This window comes from Narcine bancroftii, chromosome 5, assembly GCF_036971445.1.
Source record: "Narcine bancroftii isolate sNarBan1 chromosome 5, sNarBan1.hap1, whole genome shotgun sequence".
Lineage (NCBI taxonomy): Eukaryota > Metazoa > Chordata > Chondrichthyes > Torpediniformes > Narcinidae > Narcine > Narcine bancroftii.
Genome location: NC_091473.1, coordinates 179,289,880 through 179,309,696, shown reverse-complemented (window position 1 = coordinate 179,309,696; position 19,817 = coordinate 179,289,880). Strand labels below are relative to the sequence as shown.

Here is a 19,817-nt window from a genome sequence, read left to right as displayed (position 1 = left end):
TGTGACTGCTCCTACAGTTGCAGTGTGATAAGTAATAGACAGAGCAGGTAGAGAATAATATCCCCCCCCCCCACCCCACGGCACTCAGTCAGGATTGTGGATGAGTGGATGGCATGGGGAGGTGGGGTACATGCAGACAAGGTTAGGCCCAATCCCAGCGGCAACACACCATTTCTATAAAGGATCTACTATTGCGTTGAAACAGAAGGATTTTGACGGAGACCATTAAAAGTCGGAGGCATCCAATCAATGTTGCACTAACCTCAAGATGAGGACATCGGCCAAGTGATTGGCGATTACTGAGGTCTGACTGTAACATCAAGCTGGCGTGAGATGGGGATGGTAAGGGGTTCCCTCAGACTTATGCCTGCCCATCCACTTCTCACCTCACTCCTTCTGAGCATGCTCACCCATGGAAGACAACTCTGCTTCTTTATGTGGCTTCTGGTAAGGTTTAGAATACATTCAGACAACATCACACACACACACACACACACACACACACACACACACACACACACACACACACACACACACACACACACACACACACACACACACACACACACACACACACACACACACCAGCCCCCACCCCCCACTTCTTTCAACATTTTTACAACAGTGTTTCAATCAACCAATTTTTAAAACTTTGGTGCACCAGTTGCTTGTTGCATTGTCTCAAGGGCAACCTGAGTTCCCAGTGAACAGGCTCCCACAATGTGGTGGAAGGCTAACTAGCTCTCCCCTTAACTTTTTGACACTTGATTGCTGGCTCATTAATCATCAGGAGGGTTTAACAGAACCATGAAAAGTGGTCCTGATCAACATGATGCAAGACCTGGGGTGGGGGGGCGGGGGCCTCACCCCTCCTCCCCGCAACCACCTCCCTTCTCCCACCGCAGCCTCAGCAACTGTCTCATGGTGTATACCTGAATCCTTGTTCGAGCATTCCTTCTTCCTCTGTTAGCAGCAAGGCAAGAGAAAAAACATAGATGAAGCAAAGAATAAAAGTAAGTTTCTTGTGATCCCATTGAGATCTCAGGACAGGGTGGAGAAGCTGGAATGCAGTGGCAGCTTATTGGATTTGGGGCTGTGGGCACCTCCAGTGTTCCTGGTGTTAAGATTATTAGTTCTTGAAACCAGCAGTGTTGTCGTTCAAATCAAAATAATTGCCTTTTCCTGATGGAAACATATTCCTAACTGACTTCAGCCCCACAACAACCTTCAACATCGATGGAAAGGGGCTTGCAAAGTCACTCGTGCCAAATCAGACCATGTCCATATCTCAAGTTCGAATGCAGACATGAAAAATAGTTGATTCGTTCTTTAGTGAAGCAAAATTAGCAGGTGAGGACTGTGCTGGGTTAATTCATCCTTAATTGGGCAGGACTCGTAGGTTGGAGATGGGAAAGAATGCATAACAGTGAAGCAACTTCCCAACATGAAGGGTGCCCATGGCAAGATGCTGGATTATGAACATGTAGGCCAAGAGGGCATTCCAGGTTGCCAGCCAGCAACAGGCAGTCAACCAAGTCAACACGCCCCAAGAACAGATTCAAATAGAAAAGAATTGTGTCTGCATAAAAGCCACAGAGGAAGGGGCTGGAAACAGAGGAAGGGGCTGGAAACAGAGGAAGGGGCTGGAAACAGAGGTTGTTACAGTGCAGGGAAGCAGAGAAAGTTGAGCTTGGGCCCAAGACACAAAGTATCAAGTTTCTGAGTTCAATGCCTTGGAGACAGATAGGCGTAAAATTAAACATGATCAAAAAGGAGAACCTTCTACCTGGTTCCGGCTGCGTAGCCTTGAGCTAATTATGTTCAATCTGTTTGGAGTTTACAAAAATAATCCCTTTACTTTTCTGCTCTCCCTCTCATGGCAGTTGAAAGATTTGCATAATCATTGTTTAATTGTCTGCTTTACACAGAGCTAACATGACCTCCCTGCCTTTGTGTTTGCCCACCCCAGTAAGCCATGGGAGCTATCAATTCCCACTATTGGTGTTTGGTCCTGGTGTTCGAGTGCTCATGCAGGTCTCTCCAAAATGTTCCAACAGCTTCTGCCTCCACCACCTTTCCAGCAGTGCACCTGACCCTTTGATGCCTTGGGTAATTTCCCTCAAGTCCATCCGCCAACTCAATCCAATCTAGTTATCACTCTCTATGCTGAGGTCCTTCCTATTCTTTTCATCTCAGCATCACGATTTTGTGCAGCTTCTTGGCTTCAAAGGAATTAACTCCAGCCCAGCCAGTCTACCTGTACAACTATAATTCTCCAGTGTTGGCAACATCCTCATACATTTAATGCAGCATTCTAATTTTAATGATACAGGATAACAGAAGGCCCTTCTGGCCCATGCTGCCCAATTAACCAACCAACCCCATACGTTTTGGAATGTGAGAAGAAATCGGAGCACCCGGGGAAACGCTACACAGGTCATGGAAAGAATGTACAAATTCCTTGCAGACAATGTCGGGATTCAAACCCTGGTCGTGGCCCTGTGATAGCATTGCGCTAACACTTCTCTGCTCTCCCGAGAATAGTGCTTTGGCTTCCAAACTTCCAGCAACATCCTCTGTCCTCCTTTATTCTGTTACTCAACTGGTAGGTCAGGAGCCTCTCATCTACCTGTGCCACCAGACTCACAGTTTTGTTGGCATGCTGTCAAAGGTCCCCCTGATCTAACGTCTTGGGTATTTACTGCTTATCTTGCACCATTTGCTCTCCTACTACTCTAGGCTGGGTGCTGTGCCCACTGGGCATCTCACTGTACCTTATAACTCTTTCACTGCCAACCACGCTGCCCATTTTGATATCACGATGCAGCAGCTCCCATATTTAAGACCAAGGAGGTCCAGTGTTGAGGCCTGAGGAACTCCTTTTACACCAGCACTCCTGCTAGAACTACCATCCTCCCACCCAGTTTGTTTGGCCTTACTTTTCTGATCAATCTGCCACTTCTTCACAAGTATTGCTTAGATCCAACATCGGAAGGTTCAGTTTGGTCAGCAAACAAAAACACTGGGTTCTCTTGCTTGAGCATCTGTCCCTTCACACTCAAGCCCAACAGGGGAAAGGGTTGGAGGGATCTCTCTGCTAGACAGCAACCAGCCGCAGGCAGCTCTGGTTGGTGTTTAGCTCTTTGTGAAGCCACCTACAACACAGACGAATTGGGGATCGAAGGTGAGATCTGCATTGGTAAAGTTTACCTGCATGTACATGAGCCTTAGAGATCAGGAAAGGCCTGAGCAAACAGAGTCAAACTATTTAAGATTTATGTCACTATTGACAATAGTCTATCGATGTTTGACAGATAGTTTGGGAGGGGAGTCCAGCCGAGACTATTGACAATAGTCTATCGATGTTTGACAGATAGTTTGGGAGGGGAGTCCAGCCGAGACTATTGACAATAGTCTATCGATGTTTGACAGATAGTTTGGGAGGGGAGTCCAGCCGAGACACATTGCCTTTTGGGGAAGGGCAATAGAAAAGCAGTGCCATGGTTACTCAGTGGAGGAAGCAGTTCCTGCTGTTGGTGTATGACATCTCCTCGTTTGATAGCTCTTACACACTGGGACTGGTGACATGAGAATTGAGCACAAAACCGGACTCTACCTTCTCTCTCATCAACCACCACTCAGGTTGTCAGAAGCCCGTGACTAGACCACTATTTACCATAAGTGGGTTGGCAATGCCAGCATTTATTACTCATCCTTAAATTCCCTGGAGAAAATGGCGGTGCACCACCGCCTTGGTGTGAAGAGGTAAGTTGGGAAATGGAATAGTTTGTCCGATTCCTAATTAGTTCCAGGAAATGGAAATCAAAAAAAAAACCTGCAGATGCTGTGAATCTGAAATAAAACCAAACAATCAGAATATACAGCAGGTCAGGCAGCATCTGTGGAGAGAGGAACAGAATTAACTTTGTTTCTCCTTCAAGGGACACTACCTGACCCGCTGAGTATTTCCAGTGTTTTCTGCGCTTATCTATCCAGGAACTTTCCCAGGGAGGTTGAAGTGGTTTCTGGAACCAGAACATGTAATTTACACCCCAGTGCCAAGCTGAGCCAGCAGCAAGTCTACCAAGAGCACAAGAGGTGCCCCGCAGCCCCAGGAGAGACAGAACTAGCAAGAAAGACAGAGAGCCACCATTCCACTCAGAGTTTGCATTCTCCCACCGCCTGCCACCAAGTACCTGAATGAATGTCTCCATATCGCCATTAAACAATTTATGATTATACCGTGAGCGAGGCCTAGGCTTCCTCATTTTCTGTGGTTTAGGGGGGAGCGATGGGGGCCTGAGAGAAATGGAACAAAATCAACACACAGAGAAAACAAAAACTTGGATCCGAACAACAACAGTTAATCATCCATTTTGCAGGGTTCATCAACAGTCATTACCCAGCACAACTTGAGGTTTTGCTTTGCTGTGTAACATGAGCTTCAGCATATACTGGTTGCTCCCCTCTCCCCATCTTCTATGGTGGTTAGTCGACTCTTTTCCTGATGCTATCGACACTAAGCAATGCTGGCCGTCCATTCATGTGGACTTTCATTAGCTCTGAGTTGGGTTAGCAGGGATGGGGTCAACGACAGGTCAGGCTACCGTCAAGACAGCTCATATTCCTTCATTGCTTCCTCGAAGGAGGCCACTTGGCCCATCATCTCTACTCTAGCTCTCTCAGAGCATTCATTCTTCCATTAATTTTCCTGTAACCACTTATTTCCTCCTTTCACATCAACTCCAACCTCCGCCGCCACCCCCCCCCCCCCCCCACCGCCCCGGATTTTACCACTCACATACAAAAAGGGGTACTTTACAGCTGACTTATTCAAAGGAAGCCACAGCCTCCCCACCACGAGGCTGAAATCATAATTTTTTTATGTAGTCGATATGAGAGGTTTAGGGAAAAAACCACAATTAAATGTGACTGTTTCACAGGGGAGGGGAGCCCATAGACTTTGAGAAGAGCCCTAAATGTGTAGTGGCCAGCGAAGAAGGCTTTAAACGCTTGCAGAGGGACCTGGAGCCAGCTGGAAAAGTGACAGGTGGAATTTAATGCAAACCAGTGTCAGGTGTTGAATTTTGGAAGGACAAACCAAGGTAGGACATGTATGGAACAATGGTCGGGCACTGTAGTAGAAGAGAGGGATCAGGGAACACAGATACATTATTCCCTGAAAGTGACACCACGGGTCGTAATGAGAGCTCTTGGCATTGAATATAGGAGTTGGGATGTCAAGGGGAAGTTGTCCAAGACTTCAGTGAAGCTAAATTTGGAGTATTGTGTGCAATTTTAGTCACCTAACTACAGGAAAGAATCAATACCGTTGAAGATTTATCAAGATGTTGGAGGATGTTGCCAGGACTTGATGAACTAAGTTGCAGGTTAGGATTTTATTCCTTGAGTGTAGAAGAATGAGGGGAGATTTGATAGAGGTATACAAAAGTATCATGGGTAAATGTAGATAGACCTTTCCCACTGAGGTTACGCGAGGTACAAACCAGAGGACATGGGTTAAGAGTGAAAGGGGAGGTTTAGAAGGAACATGAGGGGGAATTTCTCCACACAGAGGGTGGTTGGAGTATGGAGCGAGCTGCCAGCTGAAGTGGTGCATGTGAGCTCAATTTAAACTTTAAAATGAAATTGGATAAGCACATGAATGGGAGGTACGTGGAGGGCTGTGGTCTGGGACAGGTCAGTGGGACGAAAATCAATAATAATTCAGCACAGACTAGAAGGGCTGAAGGGCTTCTATGGTTCTCAGGGGGCCATAGCCAAATGAAAGGTGAGAATGGATGCTTTAGAGTAACCACAACCTCCTGACCATGGCGTCTTTGCAAGATGGGAGGATACTGGAGCATCTGGGTGGTGAAACCCACGCGGTCAGAGGGAGAACATTCAAACTCCGCACAGGCAGCATTGGAGGTCAGGATCGAACCCGGATCTCTGGAGCTGTGAGGCAGCAGATCCAGTAGCTGCACCACTACTCACTGCCAACTGGGCAACTGAAATTCAAATAATGAAACTATCCAAGTTAAAGGGCCAATGTTAATAATGTTGACAAGGAAGTTGACAGATAGATGTCTGAAAATTATTTTCAGGGAAGAAATTCTATGCGAGATGTGATTCCAACCCTTACCCTGTCTAAAGTGATCTCTGAAATGACCCAGAAAGTCACTGAACTCAGGAGAAATTTGGAAGGGGCAGTGAGTGCCAAGGATGTTGCAGTCCGAGAATGAGTGTGGTCACAATGATATGACAGACGTTGCAGAAGGGCTGGTGATGGTGTGGTGGTTGGGATGGACCAATCTGAATGTTGTGTGACTTGTTTCAGCCCTGAGCTCCCACTCAGGCTCAGCACAGAACAGGTTTGGAACCAGGAGAGTGTGCTCCATACCGCTGCTGGATGCAAAAGAATAAACAAATGGTTTGCTTTGGATCGGAGCCCAGCGATCACATCGACAATCCTCATCCACTGCATTCCCCGATCAGCTTCAGCAGCTCTGCAATGCTGATCAGCTGGCAACCCGCAGATCATTGCAGCACAGAGACCTGATTACAGAAGTGCCAGTCAGCATCCTCCTTAGACCCTAATAACTCCTTGTATGCCTGCTTCTGTTGGGTTTGGACTCGATAGTTTTGGCCGACCTCTGCACAAACGGGCTGGGACACTTCAGGACTAGATAGTGCAGACTCAGAATAAAAGGACGTTCATTTAGAACAGAGATGAGGAGAATTGAGTGGCATGGTTAGTGCAGCAGTTAGCACAACACCGACACAGCACCAGCGACCTGCGTTAGAACCTGGCGCCATCTGTAAGGAATTTGCATGTTCTCCCCATTCCTGCATCCTCCAGGTTATCTCCACGTGCCCTCTGGATTCCTCCCACCTTCCAAAATGCATGGGGTTGTATGTAAATTGGGTGTAACTGGACAGCACGTATTTAAATGGCCGGATTTGGCATCTTCCGTGTTGTAAATAAAACGTTAAAAAAAATTGAAATTGAAATTTAAAGTTTATTCAACCAGAGGGAGTGAATCTGTGAAATTTATTGCCACAGATGCCTGTGGAGGCCAAGTCATTGGGTAAATTTAACTTAATTTAGACATACAGCACAGTAACTGGCCCTTCCAGCCCACAAGCCTGTGCCACCCAAATACTCCATTCAGTCTACAATCCGCATTAATCTGCATCCTCTTTCCAACCAGATGAAACTTACATCGACTTCTTCCATTTCCTCTAGCCTACTCTCCTTCCCTTTCCCCTTGTCTCTTTTTCTCAACCCCCTTCCCTCTCCATTCAGAGAGCCAACACCCTCCCTCTATTTGCTGGTATCTCCTCCCTCCCTTACCGACCTACTACCTCTTTGGGACTTTGGGACTGAACTCCTCTCCCTGCCCCTCCCCACCCACCATTTTTATCAGACACCTGTCTACTTTTTTTCATGCCTTGATGAAGGGCTCAAGCCCAAAACATTGGTTATGCACCTTTACAACCCCCTTACATTTTGAAGGGTAAGAGGAAACTAGAGCACCAGGAGGAAACTCATGTAGACATGGGGGAAAATGTGCAAACTCCTTGAAAGCAGAGGTTCTTGATGAGAAAGGGCATCAAAGGTAAGGGGGAGAGGCAGGAGAATAGGGTTGTAACGAAAATTAGATCAATCATGATTTGATTGCCAGAACAGACTAGATGGGCCAAATGGCCTAAATCTACTCCTTATGGTCTTCTGGAATGAGACAGACCCCATTTCCAATCTGTAAGTCTGCCACCTGATAAATTAGCACTTATGGTTTAAGAAGCATCGAGATGGGCACATGAATATGCAAGGGAATAGAAGGATAAGGATCAGATGTAAGCAGTAAAGTTTTAGTTTATATTGAGCATCATGTTCAGTGCAGACATGTGGGCCGAAGGGCCTGTTCCTGCGTTGGGGGAAGCTATGGGTAATAGATAGGGGGAGAGTTTCCGGGCATGGTAGGGCTGGGAAGGGTGTGGTACATTGCTTTTGGGCTGCAGTCCATAGCATAATAGCCACTGGCCTTCCTTCTTCAGTCACAGCACTTGGTCATCTTCTTTAAACAAGACCATAAGGTTGGATGTGGTTATTACGCACACATGTGGTTCAGCAAGTTGTGGGTTCATCAGTGGAAAGTGGTTCAATGAGAGAAGGAGAAGGTTCAGTCTGTTGGGGGGTGGGGGGTTGGGAAAGAGAGGGATTACTAATCTAATATCCACACTCAGAGAGAAAGGGACTGAAGAAGTGACTGACTTAATGCTTTAACTTTTGAAAGTGTTCCAAAAAGGAGGTGGTCTTATTTTCAGTGGTGGGGTGGGAGAGGGAAGCTGTCACTGTCGGATGGAACCTCAGGCCAAAGCAAACAGGAGCTCAACCATAAACAGAGCGGGGCCAGCAGAATGGGAGCCAGAGGTCAATTAAAGCAAAAATTAAACTGCTAGAAGGACTCATAAGTTCAGGCATTTTCCATGCAGGCAAAGAGATGGTGGCTGTCTTGGGTCGAGACCCTGCATTAGGACCGAGAGTACAGTGATGAGTCAGGGGTAAGGTAGAGGCTGGCTGGTAATGGGTGCAACCAGGCGAGAAGGGAGATGTTGGGCAGGTGTGGGAATGAAGCAATGGGATTGGGTGAAACAAAGCTAAGGAGCAAGAGAGAAAAAAAAAGAGAAAGTAAACGAGTTGGAGAGAAGTACAAAGTAAAACCAGGGCAGGATGCAGAGGAAGGGTGGGGCTAATGACATTCAGAATTCGGGCTGGTTATGTCTCTCCTATAATTCACTCCACTGTCCATTTGTGGATCAACGAACGGAGAGAGGAATAGTGAGAAGTCTCATCCTGTCCTCTCAGTGTTTTACCAAAGAGGACATGAGATTAAGGTAAAGCAATGGGAAGCCTTCCTAACACATCAGGGCAGCAAATACATTTTGGAGAAGCAACTATCCTGACCGCTCAGTGAAGTCATTCCTGGATTTAAATTCAGAATAGAATATTCAGCATTTACTCAATAAGGAAAACAATTCCAAGGGTAGTCGTATTAAGCAGAGCACTAGTTATTAACACATACACACAGAGTTAAGCTTTAGACCAGCCATTCTCAACAGGGGCTCTACACTTCTCCCTCCCCCATCCCCCACCCCCCACCACCCCTCACCACTGCCCAGGCTACAGCATATTTGGAGTTGGTTGTAGAGAAGTACGGGAGAAACTAAATCTTGGCTGCTTCACAGGGAAGGGGGCCCATCAATTGCAAGCAGGGTCCTAATTGGGGGCTGAAGGGAGAACCGAGGCCAAAAAGAGGTTGAGAATGGCAGATTTAGACAATCAGGGCAGTTTACTTTGTAAAAGGTACATGCAAATTCTGTGGAAATGAAAGGGTACTGAATCGTTCAAAATGCCGGGATTGAGTGCCATACACAAACGTGCTGAAGAAACTCGGCAGGTCACCACCATCCACAAGAAGTAAAGGGCAACCAATGTTTTGGCCCTTCATCCAATATGTGCCCAGGCTCAAACATCAGTTGCCCTTTACTTCCTGTGGATGCTGGTGACCTGCTGAGTTTCTCCAGCACGTTTGCTCATTGCAGAATGTTAGTCACTACCAATAGACCAGGTTAAAGCTGCAGCGTTAAGTCAATAGACTATTGTCTACAGTAGGCATCCTCAACGGGGGCCACAGCACATTAAATAAAAATCTTGATTTCTTTTCACCTCATGTTATATCAATATTTTTTTATGCTGTTGGTAGGAAAGAAGAACAGAAGAAATCAAAACTTGACCTGCTTCACAGGGAAGGGGGCGCATAAACTTTGAGCAGAGTCCTGGGGGGTGGAGGCATAGCCGAAAAAAGGTTGAGAATGGCTAATCCACAGGACCCTGGTTTTAGTCCCAGCCTCCACTGCCTACCCATGTTTGGCCTGATCCTTTGACAAGGCACTGGGGAATGGGCAGGTGGATCCCACCACATTATGTGACAACTTATTCATGAGAATGACCATTGAACCAAGAGCATCTGTGGAGATCTCCACAGGAGGAATGAAGCTTGACACTGGAACAATCAATCAGCCCATGAAAGCTGAATAAGCCAAAGGACATTGTGAAGTGCTCCACCTTTCACTGGTTGACTTGCATGAACCTCTAACAGATCTTCACTGCTTAAGGGTAAAGAAAGTTGGTTTCCTACCTTGAAGTTCCACATTCAACCTTCTCACCTGGAGGGGAGGAATAGCACATCAGAATTCCGCACCAAGGAATCAATTATTATTTCCCCAACACTTCAAGAATCATGGAACCACATCCATAAGTCCCTTCAGATAATTTTAAATAACAGAACACTGTAAAACACTGAGAAACCATCTCTCCTGATTTTTATAACCAAAACAGGTGCTTATATGGACATTTACAGCACTTATAGAAACCTGAGATACTTTGGCCTATGGGCTGTGCTAAGGCAATCCAAAACTAATCCCATCAACAGCAACATCTCCCCACTGATAAATTGCAATAATACTCTGCCACTTGACCTCATGGGTTAAAGATAAATGGGGTGGAAAGTTTTAATGGAGATTTATGAGGCAAGACTTTTCACACAGAGGGTTTTAGATGCCTGGAACATGCTGGCAGGGGAGGTGGAAGAAGCAGATAGAACCAGAGGGTGAACAAATGAGCAAGGAACAAATTAAAGAGAACCTGAAGGGAACCTTTTTCCACACAGAGGGTGGAATGAATTGCGATGTGAGTGGTAGAGGTGGGGATAAGTGTAATATTTAAAAGACACTGAGACATATACATGAATAGGGCAGCTTTAGAGGGATATGGGTTAAATGCAAGCAAAGGGAACTAAGTTTGATAGGCAGGAACAGTTGGGCCTGTTTCCAAGCTGTATAACTCTTTGATTTCATGTAAAATGTGCCACCTTCTGCTTTAGAACTTCCCATTCCCAGACACCTTCAATTTCCCACCAGCCGGGTGTGCAGAAATTCACCCGGTACCAAATGGGCCAGTAAATCCATGCCACCTGGATGGGTTGGAGGTGGAGAAGGTTAGTTCCTTCAAGTTCCTGGGAATCTACATATCAAAGGACAATCTCCTCAAGCCAACACATTAGGGCAACCATGAAGTAGACACATTCACGCCTCTACTTTCTAAGAAGTCTGAGGAGATTTGGCATGTCCTTCGATGCAGTTATCAAATTTCTACAGGTGCGCTGTGGAAATTATACTGACATGGGTTAGGAATGCAGATGGGTCCAGAAAAAGACAAACCTAGCCAAGTCCATCACAGGCTCTGACCCGTCCATTGTAGAAATCTATGTGAGACGCAGCTTCAAGAAAGAAGCCAACAGCATAAAGATGCCCAATTACCCAGGTCACAACCTCTTCTCATAACTATCATCGGGCAGAAGGTACAGAAGCCTGCAGGCAAGCACCCTCTAGGCTCAAGAACAATTTACTTCCGACAGTTATCTACCTTTTGAACCTCCCTGCACTACCCTAATCATAAAGTACTCTGGCCCCATCAAAAGATCTACTGAAACGTCACTTTTTTCTTGTATTGTGAACATTATTTATCAATCATTTTAAATATATGATCTCTTTTTTTGGTAATTTGTTTAATTAATTAATTTAATTATACTACAGCACTTTGTGTATCTTGTGTTCCTGTATGGTTGTAGCAAATAAGAATTTCACTGTATCTGTAAATTGTACTTGTGTATATGTCAATAAACTCTCATTACTCTGTGATGGTGACCCAGACCCTGGTGGGGAATATAGATGTGAGCAGAACTGATGAAAGATGATGTCTCCAAATAGAGCAGATTTGTAGAATACGATTTTGGCCAAAGGGCCTGGACATGCTCTGTGCTCTGTCCCACCCTGACCCATCTAAATGTGCTCTTGAAAGAGGACCACTTGACTGACCTTCTCCCAGAGTTTGTTTCAGTAAGTCATGCTTGGCCTGAAGCTTCGTGATCAAGTTGCTCCCATTCAAGTATTCCTTAAACTTCTGAAAGAGAAACAAAGCTTTCTGTTAATGACAGAACCACTTGAACATCCAGAAACACTGCAATGGCAGGCAGCAAGGGACCAGCTGGTCTACCAGTCCCATCTCTCACCGACTTCCCCTAGTTCTAGAGCCCAGTATTTGGTTGGCGTGAGAGTTTTGTTTGGCAAGAACCTCTTGTTGCCCTCAATTCTGCATTGTCCAAGAGAATGCAAGCAACTCCGATCTCTCTGAAGGATTAGATGTTAGAGGCAATACCCAGATCACAACCGACTTTAGCAGCACTGCATTTGGTGAACCCACAATCTACTGAGGGTGCTCTCCATTGTGACACAGTGGACACCACGTGCCATAGAGCAGACCATTCTATGGGACACAGTCCAAGGACCGGCGGACTGGTGTTTTGTTTTAAAGGCCTTCCCAAAAGAGGACTTACAGTGAAGTAGAACATCTCGGTCTCATGCTGATTGGCCCTCCGCTTTGCAATATTGACTTTGCTCATGTAGGTCTCAGAGGCGACGGATTTGACCGACTCAGTTGACCGGCTGTGGTGGAAAGCGTCGGACACGTCAAAGTCCTCCACGGTCAGCATGTCCTGCAATGTTTGCATGGTGGCGTCCAGTGTTTTCCTGACCTAAAGGTATGGAGGGCAGATGGTGAGCAGCAGGTGATGATGGGACTAACTATAATCATGGGAGCTGTGGTGCCCACCATCTGCAGGATGGTGCAGAGTGAGGGCTGAACGTGGTGCATGGTGGGGTACCACTTCAATAACACCGGAGAAGCACATTACCACACACTGGGGAGAGGGGGGTGGGTGTCAAACTTGGGGAGTGCCATTGGAGATGCACTTATCCAGGCACATGGGGAGTCACACTCCCCTGACTCATATTTATCAGGTGGTGGAAAGACCTGGGCTTGTTGGGAGATGGACCATTCTTGAGAGGGTGCCCTGTCTCTGTCCTGCTCTTGTAGCCAGAGTATTTACGTGGCTGGTCCAGCTTTTGGAGATCCCCAGGGTGTGGATGAAGGCCATTCCAAAAGAAGGACATGATCATATGCAAAAATGCAAACACACTATATATATGTGTGAATTTATCTATATATAGTAACCTATGACTATGTCCTCCTTTTGGAATGGCCACCCTAATGAAGGGAGGACTCAGCGTTGATACATTCTTAGAATGCCAAGGCCAGGTGGTTAGACTGTCCATTGCCATACTGTGTCAACATACAGGATGACTGACCGTTTCTCCACACTGAGTCCTGTTTGAACAAGATTCTTCCTCTGCTTCAATATCATGGCATCGGTACAGCTCAGTGACTTGGTAGATTTTGCTGATGCTACATATTGACTGCCAGAGTGGGCAATCAAGTCATATTTGCATTCCCTGATGGCCACCAGTGACATAGGATAGACTTTTCCAACAATCCACTAGTTATACCGAGGCTGGGTGAGAGACACCTGGTTATACATGTCTCTAAAGTTTCCTGAAGACCCTTTGAGTCTCCTCCAGCCAACGTTACGTGGGTGGCATTAGGACACTCAGAGGCTAGCACCAAAGTAATTCCTGATTTAGAGCCCCAACGTGGAGCTGAGTCTCCCAGAAATGTTCTTCCCAGACTCCCAGCCACCCCACATTCCTTCAGCCCCCCCCCACCTTGAGATCCATTGCCTACCAAGAGCACATCTATATCGATTGGCCTGAAGGACATGCTGGGTAGGCCTTGGGCCAATTTCCACCAAACTGTGCCACATGCTCACCACTAGAGAACCTATCTGATTGATCCATCTCTCCAGGGACACACAGGAGATTGCTAACGCTGGAATTGGGAGCAAAACCCAACCTGCTGGAGGAACTCTTGATTCTCAATAAAGGCCCCCACCCTGAAACTTTTACGGTCCTTTCTCTCCCACTGATGTTGCTTGATCTGCTGAGTTCTGCCAGCAGAGCGCATTTTGCTCCTCAATTCACGGTTAGCATGTGGGCGTCATAGTTCGCATAGAAGTTAGTGCAACGCTCTTACAGTACTAGTGACCTAGTTCTCCCTGTGTCTGCGTGGGTTTTCCATGTTGTCGTTCCTGGCTTACCTCTTCATTTTCGATCTTCAGCGTGGTCAGGCGGGACTGCAGCTGGTGGTACCTCATGAGAAGCTCTGTCTGAACGGGCTGCTGGGCACTCACCTGACACACCTGTAAGTGAGAGGCAAAGCAAAGGGTCACTTGTGGGTCAGCACAGGGCCCCCTGTCATCCATCCCATGACCTATTGTCCATACAGAGTGCAGAATGGGGCAGCACGGTGGTGCATTTCCAGATGCTCCGGCTCAATCCAAAAGTCTGGCGCTGTCTTGGTTTTTCCTCTGGGTGCTCCAGTTCCCTCCCATGTCCCAAAAACTTGTATGTTGGTAGGTTAATTTGCTACTAGGTTGTAATTGGGTACTGTAAACTACCTGTGTGTGGAGGTAGGACTGATGGGAATGGGGATGGCAATCAGCAGACAGGCCAAGTAACTCACAGCTGTTACATGAGGAAGGATGGAACATTTGAACACGCCTTCATTTAATGATCTGCAGAAACTGATGGAACTTAAAAAGATAAGCAACTGGTGCAGAGTAGGATCCCACAATTCAGCTGGACCACTGTTCTAGATGGCCCCTGGTACAAGGAATGGCCAGAGAGAACATCCAGTTATTATAGAACACAAATGACACAGTGGTCAACCTCAAACCGAAGGATGAACCCACTGCCTTTGGTGAAGAGTGAGTGGAAGCCAAGATACGACCAAGATATTTAATCAAAACTTAAGTGCCATTGTTTCAAAGGATATCTGCACAAAAAGCTCACAGGAAAAACCAGGGCAGCATAAATTTTTTTGCAGAGAATGATCTGTGGAATCAGAATGTCTATTCTTTGTCGCATCATTTGCACTAAAATCCTATTCTAAACAATAACAAAAACTGCCAAACCGAGGCTATCCACAAATTGGAGGAACAACATCTAATATTCCCTTTGGGCTATGCGACCAGATTCCATTCAACCTCTTTCTCTCTCTCTCCCCCACTTTCTCTCTCATCTTTCCTTCAGCTCCCCACCCCCTTCCCTTCCCTCTCCATTCACAGAGCTATTCCCTCCCCATCACTTCTCAGCATTCATCTGCCCTTCAGCCAAACCCATCTCCTGCCTGTTAGCCTCTTCTTCCCTCCTCTCCTCCTCTCCTGCCCCACCATTTATTCAGGTGCCTTCTGCGTTTCGCTCATTCCTTGACGAAGGGTTCAGGCCCAAAACATTGGTTACCCTTAGCTTTTTATAGACACTTTGTGACCTGCTGAGTTTCCTCAACACTTAAGGCCTGGCATTTATGTAGCTGATTTCCTGGGCTCAGGATGTTCCAAAGAACAATATAACCAATGACATGTGGTGGCTGATACATTGTAGGAAATGTGACAGATTGTTAGCCAATAGGAAACTTCCTCAAGCAGCTAGGAAAAGTAACAACTAGACAGCCTGCTCCTGTTTTGCTGAAATATTCGCTCTGCTTCTCTCTCCATACATGCTGTTCAACCTACTGAGTGTTTGTGGTCAGAGGACCCACACAGGCTGAGGGAGACTGACTCATGGGGACTCAGGTATTAGGGCCAGGATTTGAAAAGGGGCTGAAGGCAAGAAGAGCTCTGAAGGGGCTGTGGGCGCTGAGGGCTTCCTGATCATGTCGAAGGTTGGGATCTGGAGCTCGGGTGGCCGATGGATCAAATAGTAGCCTGTGCAGCTGCAGAGGTGGCAGGAACGCTGGAGGTGAATCTATAGACACTCAGGGACTCTGAAGAGACTCTCTTTTGCTTTTCTTTCTCTCGTGCAGGAAGGAGCACCAGACAACAATAATGCTGACTCTAACAGGCAGAAGGCAATTTTGTGTAATATTACATGTTCTGGACCATTATGTGACAAGAAAGGAATCTTGAATCTAACTACATCGGTCAACCAATGCTTCTGATGACGTGGCATGCTCCCTGGATTTCCCAGCTACAATGCACCACTCTGCTGCTCCAAAGGGGCTGCATTCACTTCCCACCTCTCATGCCACAACTCCCCCTCAACATCTCCGAGCATGTGATGATCCCTCAATCCCTCCCAGGGTCCAGCGCTCCCTCAGCACTCCCAATGGTGAGGAGACCCTTCAATATCTACAAGGATGAGAAGATCCCTCAGTCCCTCTGAGAGTGCGGAGATCCCTCAGTACCTCTGGGCATCCAGAGACCCTCTTAGTGCCCTTGAAGATATGGAGATCCCTCAGTTCCTTTCAGGGTCCACTGCTCCCTCAGAATTTCTGAGGGTGATAGATCCCTCAATACCCCAAACGGTGCAGAGAACCCTCAGGACTTCTGAGGGCACAGAGATTCCTCAGTAGCCCCAAGAATGCGGAGATCCTTCAACACGGAGGAGATCCCACACTGCCTCCTAGGGTGTGAAGATCCTTCAGTAGCCCCGAGGCTGTGGAGACCCCTCAGTAACTCCAAGGCCCTTCAGCCTCACAAAGAAGGGTCAGACCGCACAGGCATTTCTTCCAGAGATGGAGACTAGCAGAGGTCTCGAACACCGTTAATGGTCTCCACGTGGTAGATGTTGGCAAGGCCCCTTTCAAAGTGGATGAGTGCAGGACAAAGGCTCACAAAAAAACAAATTATGAAGTGGGGAGTGTTGGGGGGTGGTGGTAAATCCTTATCCCAGAGCTAGATGGAACTGCAGAGATAATCAGCACCAAGGGAAGGTTTGAAGCACTGGAGACGAATATAGGGCAAGAGGAGAATCGATCATCTGTGTTGGAGGACTTGAATGCCAAGATACATCAGTTAGGCTGACAGAAAATTTCAGAGCTGCCCATTGAATAGACTCTTATATCTTATAAGATGAAACAAGGCAGTATCACCGACTGCGATATATCTCTACCAGATGAGCTCAACCACATTCACTTCGAGAGTGTGTGGGATCTTGCTGTGCATCCAGAATGATGCAGAACAGGAACAGGTCCTTTGGTCCACGTGTCTGCGCCGAACGTGATGCCCAAATTAAACTAAGGCTCTGCTGCCTGCACATGAAACATGTCCTCTGATCGCTACAGACTCACAAGCAAGCAGGTTGCCCAACATCACACAGCACATCAATGGGTTGAACTCAAAGGTGCCTCCCTGGTAGTAACATATCTTGTGATGGCCTGAGGTTGTCAACAACACCCCTTTCTCCTGTCTGTTAATGCCATGCACGTTCAGGATGGGGGCAAGTGCTGAGATGAAGAGAGAAAGAGAGAGTGGGAAAGAGAGGGGGTCAGAGAGAGAGAGAGATAGGGAATGGGAAGAGAAAGAAAGAGAGGGGGTCGAGAGATAGAGATGGGAAAAGGGAAAGAAAGAGAGAGTGGGAAAGAGAGAGGGTCAGAGAGAGAGAGAGATGGGGAAAGGGAAGAGAAAGAAAGAGAGGGGGTCGAGAGATAGAGATGGGGAAAGGGAAAGAAAGAGAGAGTGGGAAAGAGAGAGGGTCAGAGAGAGAGAGAGATGGGGAAAGGGAAGAGAAAGAAAGAGAGGGGGTCGAGAGATAGAGATGGGAAAAGGGAAAGAAAGAGAGGGGGTCGAGAGATAGAGATGGGAAAAGGGAAAGAAAGAGAGAGGGGGGGAGAGAGAGAGAGAGAGAGAGAGAGAGAGAGAGAGAGAGAGAGAGAGAGAGAGGTATTACTACTGAGGCAGTCCACCCAGATGAAGGGCTAGGAACTGTTTCAGGCTGAGGAGCTGTGGCTGCCTGGTACAGGAGCGAGAAAATCAGTCTATAAATATTTAACATTAATAATCAAAGCACATTAAGCACACACACACCAGCATCTGTGCCTCCTTCCTGCTTATATCATGCCTGAACCACTCCAGCTGAGAACACTTTAACAATCTGTCTGCTACTAATTACAGGCACAGAATCGGAGAATCCCAACGCCAGGATATGATGAACAGATTATGCTTGGAAAGGTAATGTAAAATTCAAAATGCATTTGCTACAATGTTGGACATTTATTCCGATTTACACAGAGTTCATTAGAGATGGCTGAGGAAACACAAACATGCAGAAAATGTTATGGGGCACATAACAGGGTAAAGATTGAGGTTTCAGCTGTTTAAATGTTTGCCATGGTATTGGGGTGACTCCCCTGTCTTCGAACAGTTGTCTTGCAATCTTCGATATCAACTGAGGAACTTCGGTCTCACCATGGAACAAGGGGTAACCCCACCAGTGTCCAGCATTGCAGGAAGGCCAGCCCACAGCACTGCACCCAAGTGGTGGTGGGTTTCAACCCACAGCCTTCTGCTTTCAGGGAGTGATCAACTGAGCACAGTTGGGAGAATAATGGTCACAGATGCTTCTGCTACTGACCCTAAACGATGAGGTGATGGGGGTCTCTGGTTTGGTCCCTGGGGTGTGACGAGCATAGCTGGGACAACTGCTTCCTCCCTGGAGTATAACCAGGGAAGGGGTTGACTCAATTTCAGCTCCTGACTGTCTCTCCAATATCAGACAATGCCAGATTGACTGTAAACACGTGAAAACCTCTCCTTCTCCCAGGACTTACACCAAGGCTTGCTCCCCCTCTGTCATTGAGTTATCAGTGAGTAGGAATGCACAGGCTGTGCTACTGATCTCTGAATCACCAGCTGACTGTGTCTACATTTACTCATGGTGTCCTGGTCTTCAACTGTGGGGGTGTTAAGGGGAAGTGGCTGAATCACCTGGCTCCTTGGGATGTGAAAGTAAGGCAGTGTGAGGGGAAGGGGTGAGTGAGTCGAGAGGCAGAGGTTAGCAGGGTGGAGTAGAGGGCCAAAGGAAGATCACAAGACAGAAATTAGGCCATTCTGCACATTGAGCCTCTCCCATCATCAATCATGGCTGATATATTTTACCCCTCAACCCCATTTTCCTGACCACCCCTTAACCTTTGACACCCTTACTAATCAAGAACCTCCGCTCTAAATTGACATAATGACTTGGCTCCACAGGCAACGAATTTCACGGATTCACCACCCTTTGGCTGAAGAAATTCCTCCTCATCTTGGTTCTAAAGGGATGTCCTTTTGTTTTGAGGATGAAGAAAGTGAGGAGGGTTCGAGAGCCCATGAATAGGTTGGGAATGAGTAAAGGGCAGGCTTTAGCTTAAGTGCAATGATATGAATAATTTGAGTGGTGGCGTTGATTTGAATAAACACACAGAACTGCTGGAGATACAGGCGATGCGAAACCTGCTGAGTTCCTCCAGTATTGTCTTTTTACTACAATCATAGCTTCTGCAGACTTCTGTGTTTCACTCAGAGGAATTATTTAATTGGTTACTTTTTTGCTTGTTCCCTCGCAGAAGGAAAATCTTGGATTTGTATAGCACCTGCAGAGCTCTCAAAGAACATCAATGGCAGTCAATCACCTTCAAATACAAAACAACATGGGCAGAGTCAACCAATAAACCACCAGCTGAACACACACCATCGTAAACACAACAGCTTTAGAGCAGTTTTATTTGTTGCTTTTTTTAAACCGGTCTCATCCTTTTCCTGAACAGCTCCTTATACTTCTAATTTGCAAGTGCTGGTGGGTTTTAAATGAGTGCTTCCAAGCTAGATTCACGATTCTCAAAAAGCACATTTAACATTCAGTGACATGGCCACATTCCCAAAAAGTGGGTCTCCAACACAAAGCTCGGATTTAGTACTGGAACACTGGGCTCGCAGGGGTGATGCATGGACTTACTGACCAGCTCCACCTCATGTCCA

The 19,817-nt window shown here is 46.7% G+C and overlaps 1 protein-coding gene and 1 long non-coding RNA gene across 6 annotated transcripts in view; one reads left to right on the top strand and one right to left on the bottom strand.

The window, feature by feature from the left end:
- The window catches only part of srgap3 (SLIT-ROBO Rho GTPase activating protein 3), a 263,068-nt gene that overhangs the window by 80,230 nt on the left and 163,021 nt on the right, over nt 1-19,817 (bottom strand). For 3 of the 5 annotated variants that reach the window (XM_069939903.1, XM_069939901.1, XM_069939904.1), the window contains exons 8-12: nt 14,118-14,219; nt 12,462-12,659; nt 11,944-12,028; nt 10,206-10,233; nt 4,197-4,299 (exon numbers count right to left, since the gene is read on the bottom strand). In XM_069939903.1, coding sequence (XP_069796004.1) covers nt 4,197-4,299; nt 10,206-10,233; nt 11,944-12,028; nt 12,462-12,659; nt 14,118-14,219 — 516 coding nt within the window. Of the gene's footprint in view, nt 1-932; nt 964-4,196; nt 4,300-10,205; nt 10,234-11,943; nt 12,029-12,461; nt 12,660-14,117; nt 14,220-19,817 lie in introns of all 5 variants that reach the window. The other 2 variants (XM_069939902.1, XM_069939906.1) reach the window with 2 other exon arrangements.
- LOC138764248 (uncharacterized) lies at nt 15,009-19,524 on the top strand. Its single transcript, XR_011358086.1, has 3 exons — nt 15,009-15,819; nt 17,973-18,029; nt 19,406-19,524. It is a non-coding gene; the product is annotated as an uncharacterized lncRNA (long non-coding RNA).